The sequence below is a fragment of the Erpetoichthys calabaricus genome, chromosome 8 (assembly GCF_900747795.2).
Source record: "Erpetoichthys calabaricus chromosome 8, fErpCal1.3, whole genome shotgun sequence".
Lineage (NCBI taxonomy): Eukaryota > Metazoa > Chordata > Cladistia > Polypteriformes > Polypteridae > Erpetoichthys > Erpetoichthys calabaricus.
Genome location: NC_041401.2, coordinates 43,177,770 through 43,205,645, shown reverse-complemented (window position 1 = coordinate 43,205,645; position 27,876 = coordinate 43,177,770). Strand labels below are relative to the sequence as shown.

The following is a 27,876-nucleotide window of genomic DNA, read 5'->3' as shown; positions in this document are numbered from 1 at the left end:
CAGATTGCAAAGTTATATAAATTCTCTTACTCCTCAAACCTTGTCCCAGCAATCAGCAGCTATCTAAACAGCTGCCTAGCACTCTGAAAAGTAAAATTAAATGATTGATGCTCACAATGCAGGAGAAAACTACAAGAAGATAGCAAAGTGTTTTAAGTAGCTGTTTCCTCGGTGCGTAATGTTATTAAGAAAAGGCAGTAAACGGGAACAGTGGGGGTCAGGTTGAGTTCGGAAGACCAAGAAAACTTTCTGAAAGAACTGCTTGTTGGATTGCTATAAGGGCAAATAAAAACCCCCTTATGACTGCAAAAGACCTTCAGGAAGATTTAGCAGACTCTGGAGTTTTAGTGCACAGTTGTACTGTGCAGTGACACCTGAACACATACGACCTTCATTATAGAGTCAGCAGAAGAAAACTGTTCATGCATCCTAGCCACAAAATTCAATGCCTGAAGTTTGCAAATGGCCATCTAAACAAGCCCGAAGCATTTTCGAAACATCCCCTGGACTGATGAAGACAAAATAGAACTTTTTGGTCACACTGTGCAAAGGTATGTTTGGAGAGAAAAGGGGAACGAATTCCAGGAAAAGAACACATATCTAAGCATGGGTGTGGATCGATCATGTTTTGAGCTTGTGTTGCAGCCAGTGGCACAGAGAACATGTCTTTGGTAGAGGGAAGATTGGATTCAAATAAATACTAGCAAGTTCTGGAAGCAAACATCACACCATCTGTAAAAAAAATAGAACTTGAGAAGAAAGTGGGGGCTACAACAAGATGAATGATGTGAAACACACCTTAAAATCTACAATGGAATATTTGAAGAGGCGCAAGCAGACGGTTTTGCCATGGCCCTCACAGTAGTCCTCCAACCTAAACATCATTGAATATTTGTGAATAGATCTCAAAAGAGCAGTGCCTGCCAGGCAGCCCAAAAATCTTGCAGAATTAGAGGCCTTTTATAAGGATGAATGGGTGGAAGTACCCCAAGTAAGAACTGAAAGACCCTTAGCTGGCTACAAAGAACATTTACAAGCTGTGATACTTGCCAAAGAGGGCATTGGTAAGTACTGACCATTTTGGGTGCTCAGATTTTTGCTTCGGGTCCCTTTCATTTTCTTGGTATTTTGTACCTGTGAATGATGGAAATAAAAATGTAATCTTCCTTAAAATATTAAAGAAATGTGTCATCTTTAACTTTTATGCCTTTTGGTGATCAGTTGATCTACTGCTCACTTAACCTTTCACAGTTACATATATATGTGTGTGTGTATGTACTATATACAGTGGTGTGAAAAACTATTTGCCCCCTTCCTGATTTCTTATTCTTTTGCATGTTTGTCACACAAAATGTTTCTGATCATCAAACACTTTTAACCATTAGTCAAATATAACACAAGTAAACACAAAATGCAGTTTGTAAATGGTGGTTTTTATTATTTAGGGAGAAAAAAAAATCCAAACCTACATGGCCCTGTGTGAAAAAGTAATTGCCCCCTGAACCAAGTAACTGGTTGGGCCACCCTTAGCAGCAATAACTGCAATCAAGCGTTTGCGATAACTTGCAATGAGTCTTTTACAGCGCTCTGGAGGAATTTTGGCCCACTCATCTTTGCAAAATTGTTGTAATTCAGCTTTATTTGAGGGTTTTCTAGCATGAACCGCCTTTTTAAGGTCATGCCATAGCATCTCAATTGGATTCAGGTCAGGACTTTGACTAGGCCACTCAAAGTCTTCATTTTGTTTTTCTTCAGCCATTCAGAGGTGAATTTGCTGGTGTGTTTTGGGTCATTGTCCTGTTGCAGCACCCAAGATCGCTTCAGCTTGAGTTGACGAACAGATGGCCGGACATTCTCCTTCAGGATTTTTTGGTAGACAGTAGAATTCATGGTTCCATCTATCACAGCAAGCCTTCCAGGTCCTGAAGCAGCAAAACAACCCCAGACCATCACACTACCACCACCATATTTTACTGTTGGTATGATGTTCTTTTTCTGAAATGCTGTGTTCCTTTTACGCCAGATGTAACGGGACATTTGCCTTCCAAAAAGTTCAACTTTTGACTCATCAGTCCACAAGGTATTTTCCCAAAAGTCTTGGCAATCATTGAGATGTTTCTTAGCAAAATTGAGACGAGCCCTAATGTTCTTTTTGCTTAACAGTGGTTTGCGTCTTGGAAATCTGCCATGCAGGCCGTTTTTGCCCAGTCTCTTTCTTATGGTGGAGTCGTGAACACTGACCTTAATTGAGGCAAGTGAGGCCTGCAGTTCTTTAGACGTTGTCCTGGGGTCTTTTGTGACCTCTCGGATGAGTCGTCTCTGCACTCTTGGGGTAATTTTGGTCGGCCGGCCACTCCTGGGAAGGTTCACCACTGTTCCATGTTTTTGCCATTTGTGGATAATGGCTCTCACTGTGGTTCGCTGGAGTCCCAAAGCTTTAGAAATGGCTTTATAATCTTTACCAGACTGATAGATCTCAATTACTTCTGTTCTCATTTGTTCCTGAATTTCTTTGGATCTTGGCATGATGTCTAGCTTTTGAGGTGCTTTTGGTCTACTTCTCTGTGTCAGGCAGCTCCTATTTAAGTGATTTCTTGATTGAAACAGGTGTGGCAGTAATCAGGCCTGGGGGTGGCTACGGAAATTGAACTCAGGTGTGATACACCACAGTTAGGTTATTTTTTAACAAGGGGGCAATTACTTTTTCACACAGGGCCATGTAGGTTTGGATTTTTTTTCTCCCTAAATAATAAACACCATCATTTAAAAACTGCATTTTGTGTTTACTTGTGTTATATTTGACTAATGGTTAAATGTGTTTGATGATCAGAAACATTTTGTGTGACAAACATGCAAAAGAATAAGAAATCAGGAAGGGGGCAAATAGTTTTTCACACCACTGTATATATATATATATATATATATATATATATATATATTGCTCAAAAAAATTAAAGGAACACTTTGAAAATATCAGATCTCAATGGGAAAAAAAATCCTGCTGGATATCTATACTGATATGGACTGGGCAATGTGTTAAGAACGAAAGGATGCCACATCGTTTAATGGAAATGAAAATCATCAACCTGCAAAGGGCTGAATTCAAAGACACCCCAAAAATCAAAGTGAAAAAATGATGCGCGGGCTAGTCTAATTTGCCCAAATTTCATTGCAGCAAGTCCAAATTGTACTCAGTAGTCTGTATGGCCCCGACGTGCTTGTATGCATGCCTGACAACATCGGGGGGGGGGGGGGGGGGGGGGGGTTTGCATGCTCCTAATAAGAGGACATATGGTGTGTCCTGGGGAATCTCCTCCTAGATCTGGACCAGGTTATCACTGAGCTCCTGGACAGTCTGAGGTGCAACCTGGCGGCATCAGATGGACCAAAACATAATGTACCAGAGGTGTTCTATTGGATTTAGATAGGTCAGACGAGCGTGGGGGCCAGTCAATTGTATCAGCTCCTTCATCCTCCAGGAACTGCCTGCACACTCTCGCCACATGAGGAATTCAGGACCCACTGTACCAGCATAGGGAATGACAATGGGTCTATGAATTTCATGCCGATACCTAATGGCAGTCAAGGTGCTGTTGTCTAGCCTGTAGAAGTCTGTGCGTCCCTCCATGGATATGCCTCCCCAGACCATCTTTGACCCACCACCAAACCGGTCATGCTGAACAGTGTTAAGGTAGCATAACGTTCTCCATTGCTTCTCCAGACCCTTTCACATCTGTCACACGTGCTCAGGGTGAACCTGCTCTCATCTGTGAAAAGCACAGGATGCCAGTGGTGGATCCGCCAATTACCAGTCGAGCTCCATGGTGCCAGGCAATGAGCACAGGGCCCAGAAGTTTCAATGACTTGATGTTATACTCTGATTAAAAGGTGTTCCTTTAATTTTTTTGAGCAGTATATATATATATATATATTTATATATGTGTGTGTGTAACCCAAACTTGAATGTCTACCGAAGCTATTCCATACTTTATACATTATAATCACAAAAGGCCCGTTTATTATCTCCTAATGCCTGCAAAATCCTGGCACGTGGGATTGGTCTTTCCTTACCTGTATGCTTGTCGAATGCTGTAAAATCCAAACGTATGCACACAAGAGGACTTTTATATTTCCTTGTTAATTCAGGGTGTATATTTCTGAATTTTCCACTTCTGCTGTTATGTTGCTTGGGTATATTTGTGTAATGGGCTAAGGTAAGAAATCAGATATTTATGTATTTTTTAAATGTTCACCCATCTGCCACTGCTGCCTGAAATGCAAGAGTCTCAAGTTCCAGATATCGACAGACAAGTATAACTATTTTATTCCGGTGAAATTATTGTGATACATTTTAAAAGCCACTAGATGGCAGTAAAACCAAAGTCACAAGATAAAAAGCCTCTCGCGTGTTTGAGATGCCTCACTAGTAAAACTGAACTTTTTTTTTTTTTTTTTACCGTGAAGACTCAAATTTTGTTATCCATTTGTTGGATACAACGAATGCTTTATCAAGGTTAACAATAATCACTTCAAATACACAAAACATCAACGCTATTTGATTTTAAACACACATTTTTAGTAATGTTTTGCAAGTATGAGGATTTACCCAAGAGTGCTGAAAGCATTTTTCTAGTATATACACCTTTTAACTCGCTATCCCTTATCTTAATGCTATACATTTCATTATTATGCCGAATTAATCCTGCTTCCGAGTGTATGTATCCGTCTATCGTGAAGTTAAGTATGTCAATAAATTTAGTCTAAACTAACGACACTGTTCCGTTAGGAGTTGTGTTCTTATTTTCTCCATTGTTTTTACTTTAGTTACTGGCACCGCATACTTCTGTGCCCAGCACGAGGAAGCAGTCGTCCATTTCCTTTAAGAGTTCGCTCCGCCCACGTTCTGAAGCGCATGCGTGCAGGCCGTCTAATGACGTCACGGAGCAGAGACGACGATACGGATTGGGCGCCAGTGGCGCGAAAGTGAACACGTGACTTTTAGGATTGGCGCGAATTCTTTCAGTGCAGTACGGGTGAGGGGGAGCCTGCGAGTGTTCTGCAGCTTTGTGTATCATTTTAACTACAAGATTCAAAATATGGACCTTCCGGAACCAGCTGTAGGAGCCACTGGCCAGCAAGTAAAAGATGAGCTGGCAGAAAAGTGTCAGAAATTATTTCAAGCTTTTTTGGAAGAGTAAGTAGAAAACGTAAGCTTATTAATTGAGCGGCAACGTGGAGGCTGTCAGGGAGGGAGGGAGGAGGGTTGCTGTTATCTGCAAAGCCCAAAACTCTCACAGAAAGCCCGGTTTTAATTCACAGTCGAACGTTTAAATGGAAGTTTAAAAGCTGTACGCAAAGCGCAAACTTCCGAAGACGTCACTTTTAATATTTTCTCGCATGTGCATTGAAACAGAAATGCATTTCATTTAAACTGCTGGCCATTATCTATTTGTATATATTTTGTGTCGGTTGCGTGATTAATAAATGGCATCGCCTCGAGATTTAATTGTATCACTTCTTTCAGGTTTCAGAATAGTGATGGCGACATCAAATACTTGCAAGATGCGGAGGAGCTGATCCGCCCCGAGAGAAACACTTTGCTCGTCAGTTTCAGCGATCTCGAGCAGTTTAACCAGGAGCTCTCAACCACCATCCAGGAGGAGTTTTACAGGTAAGATAACGACTAACGAGCACCAAGGTGGCAGCCTGCAAAGCTCGGAAACCCTCTAATTAGGAGATATTATAGGACACATAATGTGGTTTTGATTTATTTCCTTCAATTCAGATAAGTGAGGAATCTAACTTATTGTTGTTACATTAGTGACTGTACGCGCTGAATAAAGCGGCTATGTGCAGCCTTTTATACTTAACAAGTTTGACACCTGCCTTTCCTGGGTAGGAGACTTGAAAACTGTATCTCCACGCATGAGTACTGAGAAAAGCGCTATATAAATGTAATGAATTATTATTATTAAGTGTGTATGGCTTGTACTTGTGCTCATGCAAATTCGTTATTTTGTGTGTAGGGGTATGCATTACTGTTTTCAAAGGAGCAGCTTTGGGTAACACTGGTGTTTCCCACATCCAGGGTTTGTTCATGTCGAGTTTGTGCTTTCTTCCTGTTTCGGCTGCAGTGCTTGGGAACATTACTTTCAAAAGAAAGTTATATTACTTATTAACAAATGTAATTCAATATGTTACCATAGTTACCTATTACAATTTGTAATGTGCTACAAGCAGTGTGGTACTTTTTCTTCTTTTGTATGGAGAAACTGCACATTTCACTGGCCAGCATTTGTTATTAAATGCTAAGCCCATATGAACCTTAATGAAACTGACCAGAAATGCAACCAGATTTGATCATTGTTTTGAGTGGTATAAATACATTTAGACCTTTGTGTTCCGTGAAGTAAATAACATCCATCCCCAATGCCAACTACTGAAGGCTTGTGGTATGAGAACTAGCTGTTGTGCCATCAGATCACACAGTTTCAACATGCAGTGTTCTGCTTAGAACCAAACTACAGCCATAGATGTGCAGGTTATGTTTACAAATCCAGGTTTGAGCTAACGTGTGAGTGAATGACTGAGTGGGTCCTTTTAATGAATGGACACCCGGCCCAGGGCTGTTTCCTGTCTTGTTCTCAGTGATGCTGGGATAAGCAGTGATCGCTCACAACCTTGAATTGAATTAATCATGCAAGGACAGTATGTAGATTGTAGTACACTGTTTGTAGATATAAAGACATATCTCTGTCCAAGAAGTGTTTATATTTGTAGAAATGTGCATGTATAATGAGGTGTATGGCAGGTCAAAGTGGACTATGAAGCAAATTTTTATATAAAAGCTATCCACATAATGAAAGGACTGTGTGTGTCTGTAAATATTTGTCTGATTTGCCATGTCTCTGTTAAATGCCATTTGGTATGGGTTCGTAAAAGCAGTGCTAATGTTTGATGTGCCATCTGTTGGAATGAAAAATGAAGTGTATTTTATTACTACATGTATTTTAAAATGGATTCCAATAGATGAACACTAAACATTCTGAGGTTTATATTACTTAGATTTCAGCCCATATTGGAAATAGCATAGCTAGTAGGGCAGCAGAAGCGAAAAAGTGCACAGTTGATGGGAAGGACTATTTGTAAGTAATATGTCACATGCTGACTAAGGTGGCAGCTAGCCTTTCCTGCAGCTTGACTTGTGGTTTTAATTATTATTGGTATATGTTTAACATGCACCTTTGTCCAGATCTGATGTCAATAATAGAAACCCCAGAATGCCATTGTATTTGTGATAATTTATTATAAGCATGTACATTAGTGGATGGACCAACAGTTAGATTTACTGCTTCTCAGTGGTAGCCCCAGTTCAAAAATGGCCTCTCAGCTGAAAACTGGACCACTCAAGGGCATTGAAGGCTTGTCCCAAAGCCACACCAGTGATGCCTTAACTGTATGCTTTGGGGCTTAGTCACACTGAAAGGTGAACCATCTCCCCAGTCTGATGTGGTGTGTCCTCTGGAGTGGGTTTTTTTTTTTCTTCTACATGGACCTCTGTATTTGGCTGCATTCATCGTTCTCTCAGTTCTGACCAGTCTCCCTGTTAACTGCTGCTAAGAAGCTCCAACAGGATGATTGTGTCACCACCGTGCTTCACCGTACGAATGGTATGAGGCAGGTGATGTTCAGTGCCTGGTCTGACGTTTTGCTCAAAGAGTTCAGTTTGTGTCTCATCAGATCAGAGAATCTTTCTCCTAATGGCTCTCTGGTTACGGGTCATTCCAAACATCTGCCATTTCACAATTATTGAGGCCACTGTGCCCCTGAGAGCACTCTGAGCTTTAGAAGTAGTTTTATCCCCCTATCCTGATCCATGTGTCACCATAGTTTGACCGCAGAGGTCTACACCGTGTCCTTCTGACTTCATACCTTGTTTTTTTTTTTGTTTTTTTTTCATGACATGCAGTGTGAATTGTGGGACCTTGAATACACGGGTGTCTGTCTTTTTTTTAAATGATATTCAGTCAATTCAGTTTTCCATAGGTCAACTCCAGTCAAGTTCTAGACTCACTTCAACGAGAATTTAAGCAAACATGCACCTTTTCACTCGCCTTTGAGCAACATAGCAAGGGTCCTGAATACTTAACAAGAATGTTTCAAGGGAAAACATGCTTTCATGTTGTCATTATGGGTTATTAATTGTTGGTCAGAAATAGCAGGTTTATCTAATTAACAGTAAATCTACAGCACAAATGTGTAGGAAGTGAACCGGTCTGAATACTTTGTAAGTCCACTGTGTGTACTACATATGTGTTAATAGAGCTTAGTGCAGTTGTGTCTCACAGATCTACTCAGGGTTTAAGCCTCACACCTTATCATCATCCATGGGGAGTTTGCATAGTCTCCCCATGTTTATGTGGGTTTTTTCCTCACGTGTACTCAAGTTTTCTTCACACAACAGAGTTGTTTTAATTGGCCCCATATGAGAGAGCTGATTAATATGTCCTGTAATGGACATTGCATTCTGTCCAGACTTGTTCATGTGCATAAAGCTGTCCGAGTAGACACTGTCTCCTTATCAATCTGACTGCAAACTGGTTAGAAATTTTTTAAACTACTGAAACCCAGGCAGGCTAAGTAACACACAAGGATGCCAAAAAGGAGTGGCCCTGAGCAAAGTTAAAGTCCAGTGCTTCCAACCACTAGATAACTCTGCTCAGCCTCTTTTTCCAGTACAGTCATCTAACACTTTTATATGGCAACTTTTATGAAGAGCACATCTCAAACAATCTTGCAAAGCTCCTATTATTGGAGGTCCAAGGAATGAAAACCCTGTAGGTGACCCAAAAGACATGCATGGGGAATATAGTTTTAAAAACGTCTTGAAAGAGCAGCAGTCATTGTGACTTTTAACGTGAACTGGCAAGTGGAATGTATGAGAAATGGTATGTGTTAGTATACAAAAAATTAAGTTTGGTCGTATTTTTAGTCTCTAGTGTCATTTCTGGCCAATGCTTCAAGAAATTGTATGCACATTCTGCAACTTGACTGTTTTAGAAACTGATAAACAGAACCAATATGTGAATTATAGAGCACAATGCATGAAATTTAAGATGGCCTTAGTTTAGCGACAGGTCATTTAATCTTATCTACCATTTTAATGGCACTCTTCACTAGTTGCACTTACTGCCTTTTTAATTTTTTTTATTTTTTTTATTTTTATTAATTGATATTCCATAGTAGAGAGACTTACTCTTTTTAAACATGGTTGACATTTTTTTCAGTTCATATGCAGTAGTTGTTTTTTCCTTTTTGATTTTTAAAATGACACCATGTGTTGAAGATAGTAGTATGTAAGGGCCACTCTCCCCTCAAATATGCTAAATGTCTTGAAGGTCCTATTGGTGTTTGTATCATGTGGTTGTTTTTTTGTTTTTTTTTTCTTCTTCTTCTAGAGTCTATCCGTATCTTTGTCGATCTGTGAGGAACTTTGCACGTGACCATGGAAATATTCCTGCTAATAAGGAGTTTTATGTTGCCATCCAGGATCTCCCATCCAGACACAAGTAAGAATTTCTTACCTTCATGTCAGAGGTTCAGACATTGTTTTTATACTTGATGGTCAGTCTAGATTATTTTGCTGCCCCCAGTTAATTATATGTGTCAGTTCATTGTTAAACTTTATTTATTGCATGAGCACGCTTTCTCTTCTTTTACCCACCGTACAGAATCCGAGAGTTAACGACTGCCCGAGTTGGCACTTTAGTTCGCATCAGTGGCCAGGTGGTGCGAACTCACCCTGTGCATCCAGAGTTAGTCAGTGGCACTTTCCTCTGCCTGGATTGCCAGACTGTTCTTAAAGATGTTGAGCAGCAGTTCAAATACACCCAGCCCAACATCTGCCGTAACCCAGTGTGCAACAACCGGAGGCGCTTCATGCTGGATACCAACAAGTCCCGATTTGTTGATTTTCAGAAGGTCAGGTTCAATGTTACTGTTCAGTTATTGTTTTCCTAATTGTTTTTTTTTTTTTTTAGCAAAGGAAGGTTGTTCTAATTACAAATGTTAAAAGTTCCTGCAGCTCACAACTATACCCTGCATCTGTCTTTTGCAGGTCCGAATTCAGGAGACCCAAGCCGAATTACCTCGTGGCAGCATCCCTCGCAGCATGGAGGTGATTGTGCGAGCTGAAGCAGTTGAATCAGCCCAGGCTGGAGACAAGTGTGATTTTATTGGCTGTCTGATAGTTGTTCCAGATGTTTCCCAGCTTACCACTCCAGGTATTTTAGTTGAAGTGTTCAGTTTTCTTGGTGTGACTTTGATTGTGAGACAATTAAAGGGAAGACTACAAAATGCAACTTTCTGCTTTAATTTAGCAGTCAGCTTGTCAGTTATGCTTGCTGCTGAATTCAAAACAAGCATAAAGGTACTTATAGTTTAAATAACATTTGATTTCAGACTCCTAAAAATGAAAATTTGGTGTCGGGGGGTGGGGGTTCAGCAAAATATGTACCATTTTAATGTCAAGAATGAAAATAATTGCTTGCTTAAAAAATACTTCATATATGATTACAGCTTGATATTATTTTAAATGTTGTAATGTTATTCATTACCTGTTATGTTGAAACACCTCATGTGGTGCAGGTAAGCTTGTCATTTTCAGTACTGAACAAAGGTGGCCCGGCTGGGGACTTATTGAGGCCTTCAGAAATCTTAAACGCATTAGTAACATTGATCCAGCCAAATAGTGACTAATGCAAGTGGACGTCTAGTGCAGTCTAAGTGGACAAGGCTGAAGCCAAGAAGCACTTCATTACACAGTGAGCCATGGGAACGTAAAGTACCAAGTTACCTAGTTTTAATAGCTGCTAAGCCTTCCACTTCAACTATCGGATAAGATACATATTGACATAAACTACCTATTAGATAACAAGCTTGATAAACTGAATGGTTTCTTCTGTTTGTCAGATCTCTCCAGTTCTTAAATATTTAATTGGCAAGGCTTTTGTAGCTGTCCTTGTCCATCAAAATTAAAGACAGATTATGAATTTCTCAGTGACTAATGTTTTGAGACTGCTGCAAAATTAAATAATTACAATCAGAAGTTCCACATTCTTTTTCAGCATTGATTAATTTATTTACTTTCTCTTATTTGTCCAATGCCGTGGGTTGGTGTTAGGGTGAAGAAGCTAACAAAGTACCGTATACAAGTTTCGTATCCACTTCATGCTTCCTACATTTTATTTATGAAATACACGGATTCTGGAGTATGATCTAATCTGTAAGTTTTACTTTTGTGTTTTCAGGTGCACGGGCAGAAACGAGCTCTCGTGTCGCTGGCTCAGAAGGTTATGAAAATGAAGGAGTTCGGGGTTTGCGAGCTTTGGGTGTGAGGGAATTGTCCTATAAGTTATCTTTCCTGGCATGTTATGTTGCTCCTACAAGCCCACGGGTATGTATGAAATTTTTGAACTTTTTTTTTGTGTGTGTGTGAGTAAAATTGAGCAACTGAGTAATCTTACATGCTGTCAACAATTTTTTTTTTTTTTTTTATTATTATTGTAAATGTACTTTTTTGTGTAGGCCTTGAGTCTTTAGTATATGCTGCCCTCATTAAAAAAAAAAAAAAAAGTTTACTGCGTTAAGTGCAATTGTAAACACTGCAGCCTCACAGCTCTGCAGTACCAGGTTCAAATTCTAAGCTGGACAGTAATAGTATGGAGCCTCCACCTTCTGTTGGTGTCCGATTGGGATTTTATTTTCTGGGCACTCTTATGTTCCTCTCCTGTATACGAATGGATGTGTGATAGGTTATCTGGTAAGTTAAAATTGCCTTCTTATGTGTGTTCATGCACAGTGATGGGCTATTGGTCTATTAATGCTTACTGTACTCATTGCTCCCAAATGTCTTTTTTTTTTTTTCCCGAGTTTTGTGCACAACCACCCCCCACCCCCCCTCATCAACAAGTCTGAGAATGTTTGTCTAGTGAATAAAGAAACATTTTTGCTTTTTCAGTTTGGTGGCAAAGAGCTGAGAGATGAAGAGCAGACAGCAGAGAGTATTAAAAACCAAATGTCTGTAAAGGAGTGGGAAAAGGTGTTTGAGATGAGTCAGGATAAGAATCTCTACCACAACCTTTGCACCAGCCTTTTCCCCACCATCCATGGTAAGTGTGAGTTAAAAACTGCAAGCATAAACTCTTGCATGAAAGCAGATGAAGCCAAAAAGACTTTCACAACCTTTCACATCCCATATAGGGACACCTCCTTCACTCAAGAATTTGTTACTTCAGAATAACGCAACAAGTGGTTAAAGAGGAATAGCTGGAATGTTATGAAGTGCCTTTAACTGAGATGCTTACTTTGTTTTGTTTTTTGTTAAATTTGATTTATTTTCTATTTGGTTATTCTACACACTAGGTAATGATGAGGTAAAGAGAGGCATTTTACTGATGCTTTTTGGAGGTGTTCCAAAAACAACTATGGAAGGCACCTCTCTGCGAGGAGACATTAACGTTTGCGTTGTGGGTGATCCCAGCACGGCAAAGAGTCAGTTTCTTAAGTAAGTAATTTAAAACTATTGCTGAAAGGCATTTCTTTATAGTGCACTCCTTTTGTATTAAATGCCAAAATTTGAACTCATTCAGAGTTGTGTAATTTTGATTCTAATTCACAGAACATTCAGCTTGTTTGGGAGAGTATCTGTCTAGTTATTTTAGCTGTTAGGTTTGTATTATGTGGGAACTGTAACCTGCTTCTCTTTTGTTCTGAGCTCTCCCCTTGCAATTAATTTTGTAACTTTGTCCTCAGATATGTTGACCTGTTTAGTAAATTATATCGGGTAAAAGCATCTGCTTAACAATTTTTAATGTAAATTAATATTCAAAAGTAAATATGCCATGACTTTCATTAGTATAAAGAGAGTCTGAAGGGATTTCTTTATTTTATAGGTTAGTTTATTGATCAGAGATTCATATTAAACTTAGTACACCTAAAATGTTCACCATGTATATGCACACCATTTTAGAGATTGCTTAGTTATATACAGTATATAAATAAAAGAAAAAAGTGGAGAGTTTTAATGTAACATAAGATATTCCCAAACATTCTAGACTATCCTTAAACATTTATTTCTAAATGCAGTTTGGGCATATATATTTTTTCTTAAGTATCTGTTAGCGTGTTGGGCTATTTTCTACTAAATTAATTATTTTTAAATGCACAAGCAAAGTTTTGAAGGAATATTGGACAACAGTTATCACTTGTATATTCACTTGGTATGTCAAGAAAGCCTCTTTACTTGATTTTTGCATTTGCAGGCAGGTGTTTCTCATGTTGCAGTATAAAGAACTGGTGCTTTGCATTTATCCATTATTTAACCAGAATTGTGGAAATATACATTTCACATTATAAATACTATTGGTATTGCTGAACTCTGCTGCCAAACTGACTGCTTTGAAGAGCATGTTGATTTAATCCAAAAGTATATCTCAAAAACACTCATAGCTGTAGTGAGAATACAGAGAATTTGTGTGCTTGCCAAAAGCTGAATGAGCACAAAGATCCACAACACCTTCTTAGGGACTTTTCAAACACAAGTGGTGATGTCCTGGGTCTCTCGATCTCTACTGTGAGTTGTGTCCTTTCATTTCAGGCATGTGGAGGAGTTCAGTCCCCGAGCTGTGTACACAAGTGGAAAAGCATCAAGTGCTGCTGGTCTGACTGCTGCAGTTGTGAGAGACGAGGAGTCTCATGAGTTTGTTATTGAGGCCGGTGCCCTTATGTTGGCTGACAATGTGAGTTTTCTGTGCCTCCAGATCTCATTTCACTGTTTCAGTATGTGCTTGTTGATACTAAAGTTTACTGTATGTCTTGGTATCAAATTCTCTTGGGGCTGAGTTTTTTTTTATACTTTTATTATTGGGAACAAGTGTTCAAAATGTCTGCTTTTTAAATTGTGTTTTCTGTATATTTAAAATGTTTCTGGGCAATCTTTACACTAGTGATTCTCAACCTTTTACCCACTATGCACCTGCTGTTGTAAGAGTATATCAGTTGTGACCCACTCAGCATCTACAGTAAGGCAAATGATAATTACTATCCCCATTTACACCTGGGGCCTCATGTATAATGCTGAATTCACACTAAAACGTGGTGTTTGGACAAAAGTGGAAATTTATGTACGTACACAAAAATCCAGATGCATACATCTATGCATACGCTAGGTTCCACGCACTTCCTCTTTACAAATCCCAATGAATGTGAAATTTAACACACATGCATGTGCCTTCAGCCCCACCCTGACTCCCTCCAGAATTTTGCAGTATTTTAATATGCAAATCAATATAAATATTACTTTCAGTTCAGTGTTTAGTTAAAAAAAACAATGAAAAAGACACGTGAAAAAAAATTTCAATGAATACTATTTGTTGGCTTACGCAGTGGTATAAGCAATAAAAGTGTGGTGGAGACACTCGAAGTTGAAGTTCAGAAAGTCGCACAGGGCCCAAAAGAGAAAAAGTGGTCCGATATCGCAGTCAGCATGAAATGGCGAGTCACAGCCCACCGTCTGTTTATTCTGTTTCTAGAAAATATTACAAAAGCTATCTCCTATGCGATGCTCAGGCGGTGATGGTGCTGTTGAGCCGAGCACATCTTTGGGCACTGGCTGCACACACATCTCTGCTTTGGAAACCACTGGGAAGATGTCTAGCTGTGTGCAAACGGACTGTTCTGGAGTCACAAAATGCAATAGTGGATGCTGTTAGAGATGTGGCCAATGAACTAAGGAATATAAGGGCTGTACTATGTGATACTGACCACAAATTAAATGAACTGGTTAAAAAATAAATGCTGCATCAGATTACCTGTTTTTACGTTCAGCTAATTACATTCAAAGTTGTAACGCTGTCCAACTTGGCTGATTATTTGGTGGATCCTGGACAGGTTTATCACAGAGCATCTGTTCAGGTGCATGCTTGCACACCAAGGTTATTATAGTGTTGCCTTTTTATATTAGTTTTTATTTCTGTATTATTTCTGACCTTACTTTGAAATTCAGTTTAGTTTTAGTTTTCCTTCATCATGTATTTTTAGTTTTAGTTTAGTTTTTATTTCACAAAGACATTTCTATTTTATTTTCATATATATTAGTTTCAGTTTTAGTAATTATGGCATGGAGTGCCTACAGAGTTTTGTGTCACAGTCAGACAGAACTGTACACTTAACAGATTTGGATATGAGTTTAATGTTAGTAAACCAGGCAGTGTAGTAAGTTTCCACTATCTGGTTTTGTTTTTGTCTGATAAAAACAAGCATAATCAAAACTAGACACTGAATATGAACAATTTTATAATTTTTAAAATATTTTCTCATGAAAATCACAGGGGCTTAGAAAGAAGAGGGCTTTTGGACTTGAACGGTGGCGCAGTGGGTAGCGCTGCTGCCTCACAGTTCGGAGACCTGGGGACCTGGGTTCGCTTCCCGGGTCCTCCCTGCGTGGAGTTTGCATGTTCTCCCCGTGTCTGCGTGGGTTTCCTCCCACAGTCCAAAGACATGCAGGTTAGGTGGACTGGCGACTCTAAATTGGCCCTAGTGTGTGTGTCCTGCGGTGGGTTGGCACCCTGCCTGTGTTGGCTGAGATTGGCTCCAGCAGACCCCCGTAACCCTGTGTTCGGATTCAGCGGGTTGGAAAATGGATGGATGGAGTATGTGTTCAGGTAAAGTACCACTTCTAGGTGATGAATTTGGCCCAAAAGTTAATATAGATCTATAATTGTGGTGCAACAACCACATGCCAAATTTCATCCATCCATCTATCTAGTTGTTTTTTTGAGTTATCGTGTTTATACACACATACACGCGCGTGCATACACACACAATTCCAAGAAACAGTATTGTTGGATATTGGTTTGTCTATAACATCAAGATTCATCAAAATATCGAGGTCGAATTTTTTCATGATTACTTTCTCTATACTTCGTATATGAGAAAGTAAAAACGATTTCTCCTGTGCAAAGTGGCAGGTGAATTGCTATCAACAAAAAGCAGACACCTGAGAAATAAACTGAAATGTTACTCACTCGTGATTTTTCTGTCCATATGGTAAACGTTTTGTTGACCAGCACATTCTGACTTCAGCTGTTTGAATTACATCTTGATACAACAAGCACAAAGAAAGGCGGCACGCAAATCACTTTCTATTTCTCACGCTTTATGCACCTGCACTCAGCTTGCTATGTCACCGCAAATGCTATGTGAATAGCCGCCCTCCGTCACCAGCCGCCGTTCACTGAATGAATATATGCAGGCGGCTCGTGGTGAATGACTTTCTGTTTTAGAGTTAAAACTTACAAGGGTTAAAGACTAACGGCAAGAATATTCATTCAAAAACTAAAAATATTTTAGTAAATTATTATTTTATTTCAGTTAGTCTTTCCAACTAATTTAACAGTTTCATTTAGTTTTAGTTTTTCATTTCGGTTTTAATTATTTTATTTCAGTTTACGAAAATGTTTTTTTAATAATAGTTTCAGTTTTGGTTTTAGTTTTCATTAACTATAATAACCTTGTTGCACACTGCAACGCACTTTCTGTGCACTATGGAGAAGCACATTAATGTAGAAATGCTTTGTTTATATAAGCAAATTCATTCTCTGAAGGTGCTAGTGCTTTTATATTGTAACGACGGCACCAGGCGCCACAACAGATTGATTCTCTGCTCATTACTTTGAAGTGACTCGCTATCCTTAAAATCACATCTTGCCTTTTGCCTCACTAGTTGGAAAAAGCTTCTGCAGCTGTGTGGAGCCGCCGTTTTTTATAGGTTCTCCAGCTATAGATGATGTAATGCCAGCTCATTCTTTTAGTGATTTATCTCTGACTGAGTTAACTTGTCCAGCACCGTTGCAATAGCAATGTGCGTGCAGTTGACCGCTCCGATTACATTTGGAAAACCGAACATTGCTGCAATTTGCGCTTTTATGTTTTCCAGTTCAACCACAGTTTAAGGAATAATTATCTATCTGGGTGATAAGCAGATAATACCGTCCTATACAGCTGGCATGGTGCGACTCCATGATGATGTAAAATATCTGATCGGTCAGCATGTTCACATTTAAAAGCTCCTGTGCTTAAAAAGCTGAGAGTGGGACTGCACTTGCAAAGAAGCAGGTAGAGCACAATTCCTAAAAGTCTGCCTTTGTAAAGCAGGTGCCTTTTCAACACACAGCTCCAAGAGAGCAGTTCTTGGAAATTGAAATTCTTCAATATGTGATGTCTTCTAATAACGCTAAAGCAGTCATGGTAGTTGGTATAGTTTAACCGTTCCGCGCACCATTATATTTTTACAGAATGATTACAATTGAGTGAATTCAATTTGTAAACAATATGCAGTTAATTTCAGTACGTTTGATAAAACCAACATCATAGATGTGAATCTCAAGAAAAGCAGACCACAGAAACAGTAGCAATGGGTGCCACCAGTTTGCAGAAATGTGCGTATGCAAGGGGAGACCCTGCCGTGAAAGTGTGCATGGCTTTAGGCCAAGTTTAGTTTTTATACATCTCAAAGTGAGCGTGGAAATGGGAGTATGCAACATTTTTGTGTGCACGCACTATTTATACAACAACAACAACATTTATTTATATAGCACATTTTCATACAAAAAGTAGCTCAAAGTGCTTTACATAATGAAGAAAAGAAAAATAAAAGACAAAATAAGAAATTTAAAATAAGACAACATTAGTTAACATAAAAAAAAAGAGTAAGGTCCGATGGCCAGGGGGGACAGAAAAAAACAAACTCCAGACGGCTGGAGAAAAAAATAAAATCTGCGGGGTTCCAAGCCACGAGACCGCCCAGTCCCCTCTGGGCCCTTGATCTTTTTAAAATATTGGATTTCTAATTTGAACCAGTAACCTGTTAGTCCCATTTAATAAACTACCTTTTTTCTTTAAAAATAATGGGTGCCTTTTTTTTTTTTTTTTTTTTTTAATCTAATTAGCCTAGTTTTCAGTCGTGGTGGAATAACAGTGTGGCAAACTAGATAAACCTTACCAGAGCAAGGGGTTAATATAAAGTTATTGCCCAGAAAAATCCTCTCCCAGCGATTGTGTTTTTTGTTGTTTTTTCAATTATTATCCTTTTCTAAACCTGACATTCGTTGCACAAAGCTGACAGCAGAGGTCTCTGCAATTCTATATTGTACATAAATTTTAATGAGCATTTTTGCACATGGAAGTCAGGAGACTTTCTATAGAGTACATTTTAACGTTTATTTAGTTTGTTTTAAACCTGGACAGCAATTGGATTGTATTCATTAATTCAGTGTTCATACGTGTATTTTTGTTCTTCTAGTTACATGTCTCTTGTAGTTTGCTCTTATCACCTAAGGATGAATTTGCTTTTGTAAAGTGTAGCAGGAAACCAAATGCACATCAGAGCTAATACATGGGTTGAAAAATGTGTTCCAGATTAAGTGATGCCACTAGTGTTAAATTACCTTATGATCTTATTTGCTTTATTTTTTTTCTTGCATACTGTCTATAGGGTGTCTGCTGCATTGATGAGTTTGATAAAATGGACATGAAGGATCAAGTGGCTATCCATGAGGCCATGGAACAACAGACTATTTCCATCACCAAAGCAGGTGTCAAGGTGACTAAGCTTTGTAGACTTAGCATTGGAATTACTCTTATAAGCAAATGCCTACTAGGTACAGTACATTAAATTAACTGTTTATTGAGAAATTTGCTTGTAATTTTACTTCTTTTAAGTAAACATATGGTTTTGATTGCTTAGTTCTACACTTAAGGTTTGACATTTATTATTTGTGGATTAGGTGACAGCATTCACATTTTAAGAATGAAGTGAGAGATCTCAACTATTTCAAGTTTAGAATAAACTTGGAGTAGTTGGAACAAGACTGGCTGAGATGAAATAACTAACCTTTTTTTTTTTTTTTTAGGCCACTCTGAATGCACGAACGTCCATCCTAGCAGCAGCCAATCCTATTGGTGGGCGATACGACCGATCCAAATCACTGAAGCAGAATGTCAATCTGACAGCACCCATCATGTCCAGATTTGATCTTTTCTTCATTCTTGTAGATGATTCTAATGAGGTATGTGCTATTGATGAAGTACACCTGGTTTTGGAAAATTTTAATGTCTAGGTTTGCTTTCTGACATGGTCTTTCTCATTGTTCTAGGTCACAGATTACGCCATAGCCAGACGTATTGTGGATCTCCATTCAAGAATTGAGGAATCTATTGACAGAATGTACACACTAGATGAAATCCGCAGATACTTGCTTTTTGCCAGACAATTTAAACCCAGAGTGAGTTCCATTTTTGTACTACCATAATTCTTTTGGTATTCTATTTAATAGCATAACTTTCTCAAGGCCACTTTTCTATGAGGGACATTTTCAGAAATACACTGCATGTTGCACAGCTTAATAAAATATAGAGGAAACTGTTTTGACAGTTTTAAGCAGGTAAATAATAGTTTAAGAACTTGAATAGAAGTGCACATCCGTTTTATGAAATACAGTACGGTACATGCTTTGCAAAGCATGAAATGAGAATTCAGACATGTACACATAAATATGTCAATCCATTTTCCAGTCCATTTATCAGTTTTACAGTCCTGTGAAATCCATGCACTATTGAGTGCAAAGTGGCAATCAGTTCCAAACAGAGCATTAATCCAAGAACTTACCCACATACTGGACCAGTTTAGATTCTCCAGCTAATTTACCTCACATTTTTGAAAGTCCAACTACATAGTGAGAAAGTAGAGCCTCCACGCAGGCAGTACCTGAAGCATAATTTGGACCCAGGTCTTCAGAGATGTGAAGTGGCAGTGCAAACCACTGTACCTCTTCAAGAAATATTTACTTAATGGTACATTATCACCAGTATGGTGCTGTTTTTTCCCCCCTCTACCTCACTCGGCTCCTAGCTCCTTACACTCCTTGTCGCTGTCTGAGGTCCTCGATCAGCAATCTCCTTACTGTCCCACGCACTAGACTCTCCGCCCTGGAAGGTAGGTCCTTCAGTGTTATGGCCCCTGAACTCTGGAACTCTATTTCTGTCTCTCCGAAATTGCTCCTCTTTCTCCACCTTTAAATCTCAACTCAACTTTCCTCTTCTTTTGAACTTTTGTCGTCTGTGTAATTTTTTTTTTTTTTTTTTTTACTCTGGATGTAAAGTGACCTTGGGTTTGTGAAAGACTCTATAAATGCAACTTATTATTATTGTTGTTGTTGTTATTACCATCCTCTCACATCTGCTGTTATGTGCATTGTTCAAGGGAGATACAGTAGATGTCATGGTCAGAAACCATACACACTAGCGTCCTAAGGAAATCACGGCTCTGATTTGCAACCATCAAAACACCTCTTCCAATTCACTGCATGTTTTACAGCCACTAATGAGAGTGAGCTCTCTAAGAAAAGCCTGCTCCCGCCATGTGCTGCTGCACTTTTTCACTGTTATTAATCCCTGTGGTCCGCAGGTGGTTGTCTTCTGTTGGCATCTACTGTAGCTGCAGATATCTTAATTTAATTTTCTAGGAGTTTCAGAAACTTTTGTTGCAGAGGTGTGTGATCATTTCCATTTTCAAAAATTGATCTAATATCCATAATGAACAACAATAAGTTTCAACTAAACAGATTGCAAGTTTTTTAATCTCCGTAGATGCTGGAAAGTAAAACGTGAAGAGCATTGTCCTAATTCAGTGTAGTTTTGTTGTTGCTGCAGTTTTATATACTTTTCTACAAACTGGTGAGGCATGTCCATGGGTACTTTTTAACTGAGGCTAACATCCTCCAATACCAACTTTACATTTTCTGACCTCTTCATGTAGTTCAGGATTTTGGGTGGTCTGAGCACAACCTTGGAACATTAGCTACTCAGTGGGAACAAGAACTCAGCACTTGAATAGGATGAGGCTTACTTGTGAGCTTATGTGTGTGTGTGTGTTTGTGTGTGTGTCTGAAACAGCCTGAGTGCACAAGGGTTCTGTTTGAAAAGTGTTTATCTTTGAGATATAGTTGGGGGGAAAAAAAAACTTCATGGATGTGGAAGGAATATATAAACTGACAGTCTATCCTGGGACTCTTCCACTGTGCTGCTCAGCAGATTTATTTGTCCACCTTGTATTATTAACTAACATGTTTCTTAAAAATCCTTTTTCCTAGATATCTAAAGAATCTGAAGACTTCATTGTTGAACAGTATAAGCGTCTGCGACAGAGAGATGGCTCTGGAGTTAGCAAATCCTCATGGAGGATCACAGTCCGACAGCTGGAAAGCATGATTCGTCTGTCTGAGGCCATGGCCAGGATGCACTGCTGTGATGAGGTAGGTTTCCTGCTTTTCATTGTCTCTGGGAAGCAACACACTGTTGCTGCATCTTGCTTTTTATTTCAAGTAATTTTTTGAATTCAGTAAATATCAGTTTGGCTTGCATAGTCACAGCAAGCACAAGCAACCCATGATGAAAAGGATCAATATAAAATAAACAACAAACTCCTTGCAGGGATGGGTAGTATGGCCAAAAGTTTATATTGAGGGAGAGAGATATATTGTAACCATGATTATTTGTATTAAATCCATGGTATAATGTCTGTATTGTACTTTTCAGAAAAAAACTTTCCAATTTAGGTACTTCTGTTGGCCCAGGTTCATAGGTTAACAGTGGGTTCTACTGTGATGCTTTTCATAAGGAACGTATTAATCAACTGAAGCAATTCTAAAATATCCATTCTGTGCAAAATAATGAAAATAAGAACAAAACAAGTAATAAACATACAGTTATGATATCTTGTCACCAGTCCAGGCTTTAACACCTTGCCCAGTTATTTTTAAATAAAAAACAAACCCATCAGTGAGTGTGCGTGTGAGTGTTTGAGAAGTGTGTTGTGCTGTCTGATCAGCTCTGTGGCGGTGTTGAAGTGGACAATTGATCGACTTGAGAATTTCACACATTGTCCAACTCTACCATGATCTGTTCTTTCAGTCTGGCTCAGGTTCAAAATAATTTGGCAATGACCTATGTGGTATAGCGGGTCCACGGCTTCAAAAATATGACCACTTTTAAATCCAGATAGCTGTGTCAGTCTCTGTGTTCGCGACTGCACGACCACGGGGAGTTAATGAGGTAATTGGGGCGAGTCACACCTGCCGTGCGGGTGGGGTCGTTCTCTATTGCCTCGTCGGCTTCCTGCAGCGTGTGATTAAAGTGCTGCGCCCACAGAGCAGTATAAGGTACGGGCCGGCACAAGGGGATCAGTAGGGGGGGAAAAAAGATTAAAAGAGAAGGAGGTTAAAGGATGTGAAAGGCAGGCTTGGGAGGACGATCTGGCCACCTGGAAGGAGAAGGCCTTACGAGCTGGTGCCCCTCAAAGGAGTGTCAGCTGTTGCGCTCTAGGGTCTAGTTCGCCCCACTGAATATTTGGGTGGAGTGAGTGTGAAAGAAGACTGGAAGAGAGCTGACCTCGGATGGTCTGGGTGTGCAGTTTTGTAGACGGCCAAGACGAGGGTCTGCAGAAAGGAGTTCGTGGCTACTGAGTCTCCGCCAGCTACGTGAGTGATGGGTGAGCCGGGGACACAAAGATGGAGATGTGCTGAGATAGGGATGATTTAGAGACTGCATTTTAACCTCTGATTTTAATGGACTTATCATGATTTTTATCTCCCCACTTTTCACTTGCTTTTATAGATTTATTTATGTACTGTTTTTCTTTTAGAACACTGCGCTGTGGATACTTTTTGTTTTGATTTGGTTTTTAACTAAAGCACCTGAGCACTTTTTCCTCCATCCCATGCTTCATCTGAGATTTTCCCCATTTGTCGGGTCAGCTCGAGCATAACTATCGACAGTGTTGGCTTCTACAGATTCCCATATATGAAGAGGGAGTCTGGAGGGGACTGGCACAGTAACAACCTGCTTAAAATGATGTGCCCGAGACAAGTCTTACTGTCATTTTACTGCACTCTGTCCCAATTTGTTTAAGGGTTGAATTGTGTGTGACACCTCTTCGTCTTGGCACTTGATGAATGTGGTGCATGGATTTTTTTTTTTTTTTTTTTTATTCCCATGATTCCACTTTTTTCTTGTTAATGCAGACTACCCTTCACCTTATCTTCTGTTTTGAAAGTGAGTGTTTTTATTTTTGGAAAAGTAACATCTTGCAGTGTGCATTGATCTTTTTAATACTTTTAAAAAGTTGTTTCATCTCTGCATGCAAGCTACTTTTCCCAGTGTAATTAAAAATCGATGGAAGGGCATATGCATTGGCCTCTCTACAGAATCCTACCGTTTTCTTGGCTCATAAAGTGTGAAACTGTCACAGATCTTTCTCATTAATTGGTGTCCAAGTGCCATTTGGCTTTAATTAGAGCTGCTGGCCTGTTTTTAAAGCCACCGAGTGCTTAGTGTACTTTATGTGCTGCTCTTGGTATCCGTGACTCCAAACGGTTCATTGAGATTTGCTGAGCACCGTAACTAAGTGACTTTATAATTTGTCTTGCGCTGCTGTTCAGGTACAACCAAAGCATGTGAAAGAAGCTTTCCGTTTGCTCAACAAGTCCATCATCCGGGTGGAGACTCCAGATGTGAACTTAGATCAAGAAGACCAGGAGGAGGAAGAGAATGAGGCAGAAGAGCAGCCTGTCGTTAATGGCATAAATGGTATTAATTTTTAAAGCAAATCACATTTAATCAAAATGTTTTGTTTTTTTTTGTTTTTTTTTTTTTGTTTTTTTTTTTAATCTACCATAAGAATAATTTTAGACTTAAGACTTAAGGAGACTCATGCTGCGTGTGTGTTGTCAGATTGGTTTATCATCTCAGTCTGCAGCTATTTGCTTTATTTAGAGCCTGAAGTCCAACATCTACTTCTTTAATTATCATTTGGTGAAAGACTATAAATGTTTTGCAATAAGGCAGAGACCTTCTTTCCATTTTATAGCTTTATTCTTTATAATGTTAATATTCTATAGAAATTGTCGATATTGATATCCCGTATTTGCACTTTCTTTAGGTCATGCTGATGTTCCAAATGGCGATATTAATGGACACCCTGAAAAGATGACTGTGGAAACAGCAAAGCCAGCTCTCAGACTGTCCTTCTCGGAGTACCGCCGGATTTCTAACCTCCTTGTTCTTCATCTTAGGCAGGCAGAAGAAGGTTAGGGAACTCGCATTTATGGTTTACCTGTTAAAGGAGTGTTGCATTTTATTTAAGCATTATGATGTTTGTGGACTTTCCATGATGCACGAGTGGCAGGTGCAGATACAGAAAGCTGACTTACGAGGTCTGACAATTAAGTTTACAAACTCATCCTAGACAAAATGCTACATACTTCATGGCTGAATATCACTATGGTCACCTGAAGTACTGCCCTTGGGGAAGCTGTGCACCGATGACAGTGCCTAGTCCACCCTTCAAAGCAATTTTGGAACTCTCTTTGTTTCTGGAATGGTCATCAGAGCTGTCATCGTATTACACTTGATATCCTGAATGTCATCAAAATGTCTTCCTTTCAATATTTCCTTTATCTTTGGGTAAAGAAAAAAGTCATTGGGGGGCAGATCAGGAGAGTAGGGAGGGTGTACCAATACCGTTATTTGTGTACTGGCTAAAAACTCCCCTCACAGACAGTGCCTTGTGAGCTGGTGTTTGTTCGTTGCTCTAAAGCAAGCTGCGACATTCTCACGATGACACACGCAACAATAATGAACGCCACTCGGCAAGACCCGGACACATGCCGACACGAACACAGCTGTGAGACACTGATACACCAACGTTATGAAACCTTATGGAGAGGTTTATGCAGTGCTGCCCATCTAAGTGCACGGTGGCAAGTTCGTGAACTTAATTGTCTGACCTCGTATAAAGCTTTATATTATGGAGCGGGGGGGGGGGGGGCACAGTGGTACTGTGGGCTCACTGTCCTGAGTTCAGCTCTTGTAGTTTTAATTCTTGCCCTCACAATTTCTTCCCTTGCCCTCACAGACGTGCAGATTGGGTTGCTTGGTGACTCCATTTTTACCCACTGGGGATGGGTGTGCGAGTGGATTCAGCAAGGAACTGTGACCTGGAGGCAAAATACTACCGTCCCATGGGTTTTGGGGACTGCCTAATTAACCCCATGCAACCACCTGAAAATAATACATTTTGAAAACCTGCTTTAATGTTATAAATGACTTGGAGATAATTACTGGAGTTTGTTACTGTGCATGGTGGCAGGCAGCTCTTCATAGGAGAGTGTGCCCCTCAAATCGAGGGGGAAGAGAGCTTTACAGGAAACAAATAAATTGGATCATAAAAAAATATGATGGCTATTGCTGATGCCATCAACATCATTTATTTATATAGCACGTTTTCATACAAATGATGTTGCTCAAAACAACAAAAAAAAAGTGTTCAGGGTGCAAACAGCAGGAAGCCAGCCATGTTGTGTTTTTATAACCTGTGAAAATGAAGAAAATTAACTCCTTGGTCTTGTTCATAGATTCCTGGTGATATACCCAGACTACACCCCCATACAAGTGATAATTGTATATAGCAAAAAAATATAAGGGTGGCGCAGTGGTAGCGCTACTGCCTCGGTTAGGAGACCTGGGTTCGCTTCCCGGGTCCTCCCTGCGTGGAGTTTGCATGTTCTCCCCGTGTCTGCGTGGGTTTCTTCCGAGTGCTCCGGTTTCCTCCCACAATCCAAAGACATGCAGGTTAGGTGCATTGGTGATCCTAAATTGTCCCTGGTTTGTGTGTGTGTGTGTGTGCCCTGAAGTGGGCTGTCGCCCTGCCCGGGATTCTTTCCTGTCTTGCTGGCTGGGATTGGCTCCAGCGGACCCCCGTAACCCTGTGTTAGGATATAGCAGGTTGCAAAATGGCTGACTGTAGTTGGCAGTCTGTATGATGAACTGTAAACATATATCACGTTACCATAGTGCATTTTTGTAGTTGTTATTTATCATTCTAATTTCCTTTTTACCAAGACCTAGGCATGTATTCCTAATATGTCACATCAGAGTTAATTTCACCTGACTGGCTTTCCACCCTTTGCGTTGGAGGTTGTGCAGAGCCTCCATGTGGGCTCACAACTTTTTTTTTTAGGCTGAAACCAAATTGGGGCTCATGGGTCACCAGACCCTCAATGATGAACATCATCACCCCACTCTTCATTTTTTGATATTAAAAAAATATTAAAGGAAAGATTTGCATTTGGTGTTGGGTGAAGGTTTTGGGTTCAGATACATGCAAGCTGTTTCCGGATGCCTGTTAGTTCCATGGCTTTTAGTCCCTGAAAATGAACTGTAGACCTGCTGTGACTCTTCTCCACCCTGATCTAATTTTGAAATGTCATGATTCTTTTAACAGAGGACGATGATTCAGTGTTGAGAAAAAGTGCACTTATTAACTGGTATCTGAAGGAAATTGAGGCTGAAATTGATTCAGAGGAAGAGCTTATTAACAAGAAGAAAATTATTGAAAAAGTGATTCATAGGCTTGTCCATTACGTAAGTTGTCAGTTTTGTTTTTTTTCCTTCTACTTTGATTTAGTACCTAGCCTTGCAGATAGCAGCAGAAATCCTGTGATGGTGCTGACTGTGCCTGGTAATTCCATCGGCCTTCCGTCTTTATTTTGCAGGATCACATTCTGATTGAGCTGACCCAGAGTGGCTTGAAAGGCTCTTCAAAAGAATCTGAATGCAGTGTGGAGGCAGACCCATTCCTGGTTGTAAATCCAAATTATACCTTGGAAGATTAAGGGAGGACTTCCTTCAGATTTTCATTCCTTGAATGTTTAGTGACTTATTGCTGACCACACAGCTGGACTTGTAAAGATTTCTACGTTTATAAAGGAGTGACATTTTGGTGTTTGCGCAGCAGTTGACCGCTTTACTTTTTTTGCATTTGTTGTATTTTGATGCAAGTAGAAAAGCTGGGTATCAATTGTTTCCTTGAAAAAGGAGACTACATGCTGCCTGTGTTTCTTGCTTTGATTTTTCTACAAAGCGTTCCTTATCCGCATAATAAAGCAGTTTTCTATCATATAGCATAGTACTGTAGAATAAAGTACCGTTTGTCATATAACTCGGCAAAAATCTTCATATTCGTTCGAGACTGACCAAAAATCTGTTTTGGCTTAGGAGCTGAAACTGCGTAAATTTACACTTGAGTCTTGTTTCTAATTACTCAGAATAGAAAAGTAAAACGTATTTGTCTAAAAATGACTTATTTATAGGTCACACCTGAACACTGGCCATGGGAAGATCATACGGGTGTTGTTTTTAATATTCCATTCAGTAAATGCTCAATAAAATTTCAACTTGCCAAGATTCCAGCTTTGTCTGTTCCTGTGTGCTGGCTTGGCCGCTTGACCAGCTCAGTCTCCGTTTTCTCATAGTTGGCCAACAAGTGTCTTTTGGTGGAGGCCTAAAGTGTGAAGCATGATGATAAAACCATAAAATATGGGGCTTGGTATGGCGAGTCTGTGTGTTTAAGGCCCCCAGATGGACGTGACGTGTGTTCAGTGACTTTTATATCAGAAGCCAATATACAGTAATTTAGTGGGGCATTAAACAGAAAGTGTGTCGTGTAATTTTTTGGAAAGTTTTTTTTTCCCGGAGATCCAGATATTTCATTCTTTATAGTGACAATCTTCAAGTTGTTGTCCCAGTCCAGTAATTCAGTATCTCTACTGAACCCCAGTACATAGTAAGAGGCATTGGCTGCAGGTTTTCACTTCACCGGAGGCTGACTCTTGGTTGCAGTTGGACTCCATTGCCCGCTTGCCTGTGTGTCTACTGCTGCGTTCACACGCTACTGGACAGAGAAATTCAAGCAACATGTCA

General features: G+C 39.6%; 1 protein-coding gene across 1 annotated transcript; it reads left to right on the top strand.

Moving 5' to 3' along the window:
• The first annotated feature begins 5,001 nt into the window (after nt 1-5,001).
• mcm6 (minichromosome maintenance complex component 6) lies at nt 5,002-27,115 on the top strand. Its single transcript, XM_051931003.1, has 17 exons — nt 5,002-5,194; nt 5,525-5,671; nt 9,459-9,569; nt 9,732-9,981; nt 10,118-10,283; nt 11,310-11,455; nt 12,020-12,170; nt 12,424-12,565; nt 13,658-13,799; nt 18,554-18,661; nt 18,972-19,127; nt 19,215-19,343; nt 21,210-21,371; nt 23,556-23,703; nt 24,056-24,202; nt 26,399-26,538; nt 26,670-27,115. The coding sequence occupies exons 1-17, from the start codon at nt 5,097-5,099 to the stop codon at nt 26,787-26,789; spliced, it is 2,463 nt and encodes an 820-aa protein (XP_051786963.1). The 5' UTR covers nt 5,002-5,096; the 3' UTR covers nt 26,790-27,115.
• Nucleotides 27,116-27,876: the final 761 nt, after the last annotated feature.

What these genes read in the sequence shown, in the direction of transcription:
- mcm6 (XM_051931003.1), top strand. Translation starts at nt 5,097, where the DNA reads ATGGACCTTCCGGAACCAGCTGTAGGAGCCACTGGCCAGCAAGTAAAA. An exon ending in TTGCTCCTACAAGCCCACGG is followed by an intron (nt 11,456 to 12,019) that starts GTATGTATGAAA and finishes TTGCTTTTTCAG; the next exon opens with TTTGGTGGCAAAGAGCTGAG. An exon ending in GCAAAGAGTCAGTTTCTTAA is followed by an intron (nt 12,566 to 13,657) that starts GTAAGTAATTTA and finishes CTTTCATTTCAG; the next exon opens with GCATGTGGAGGAGTTCAGTC.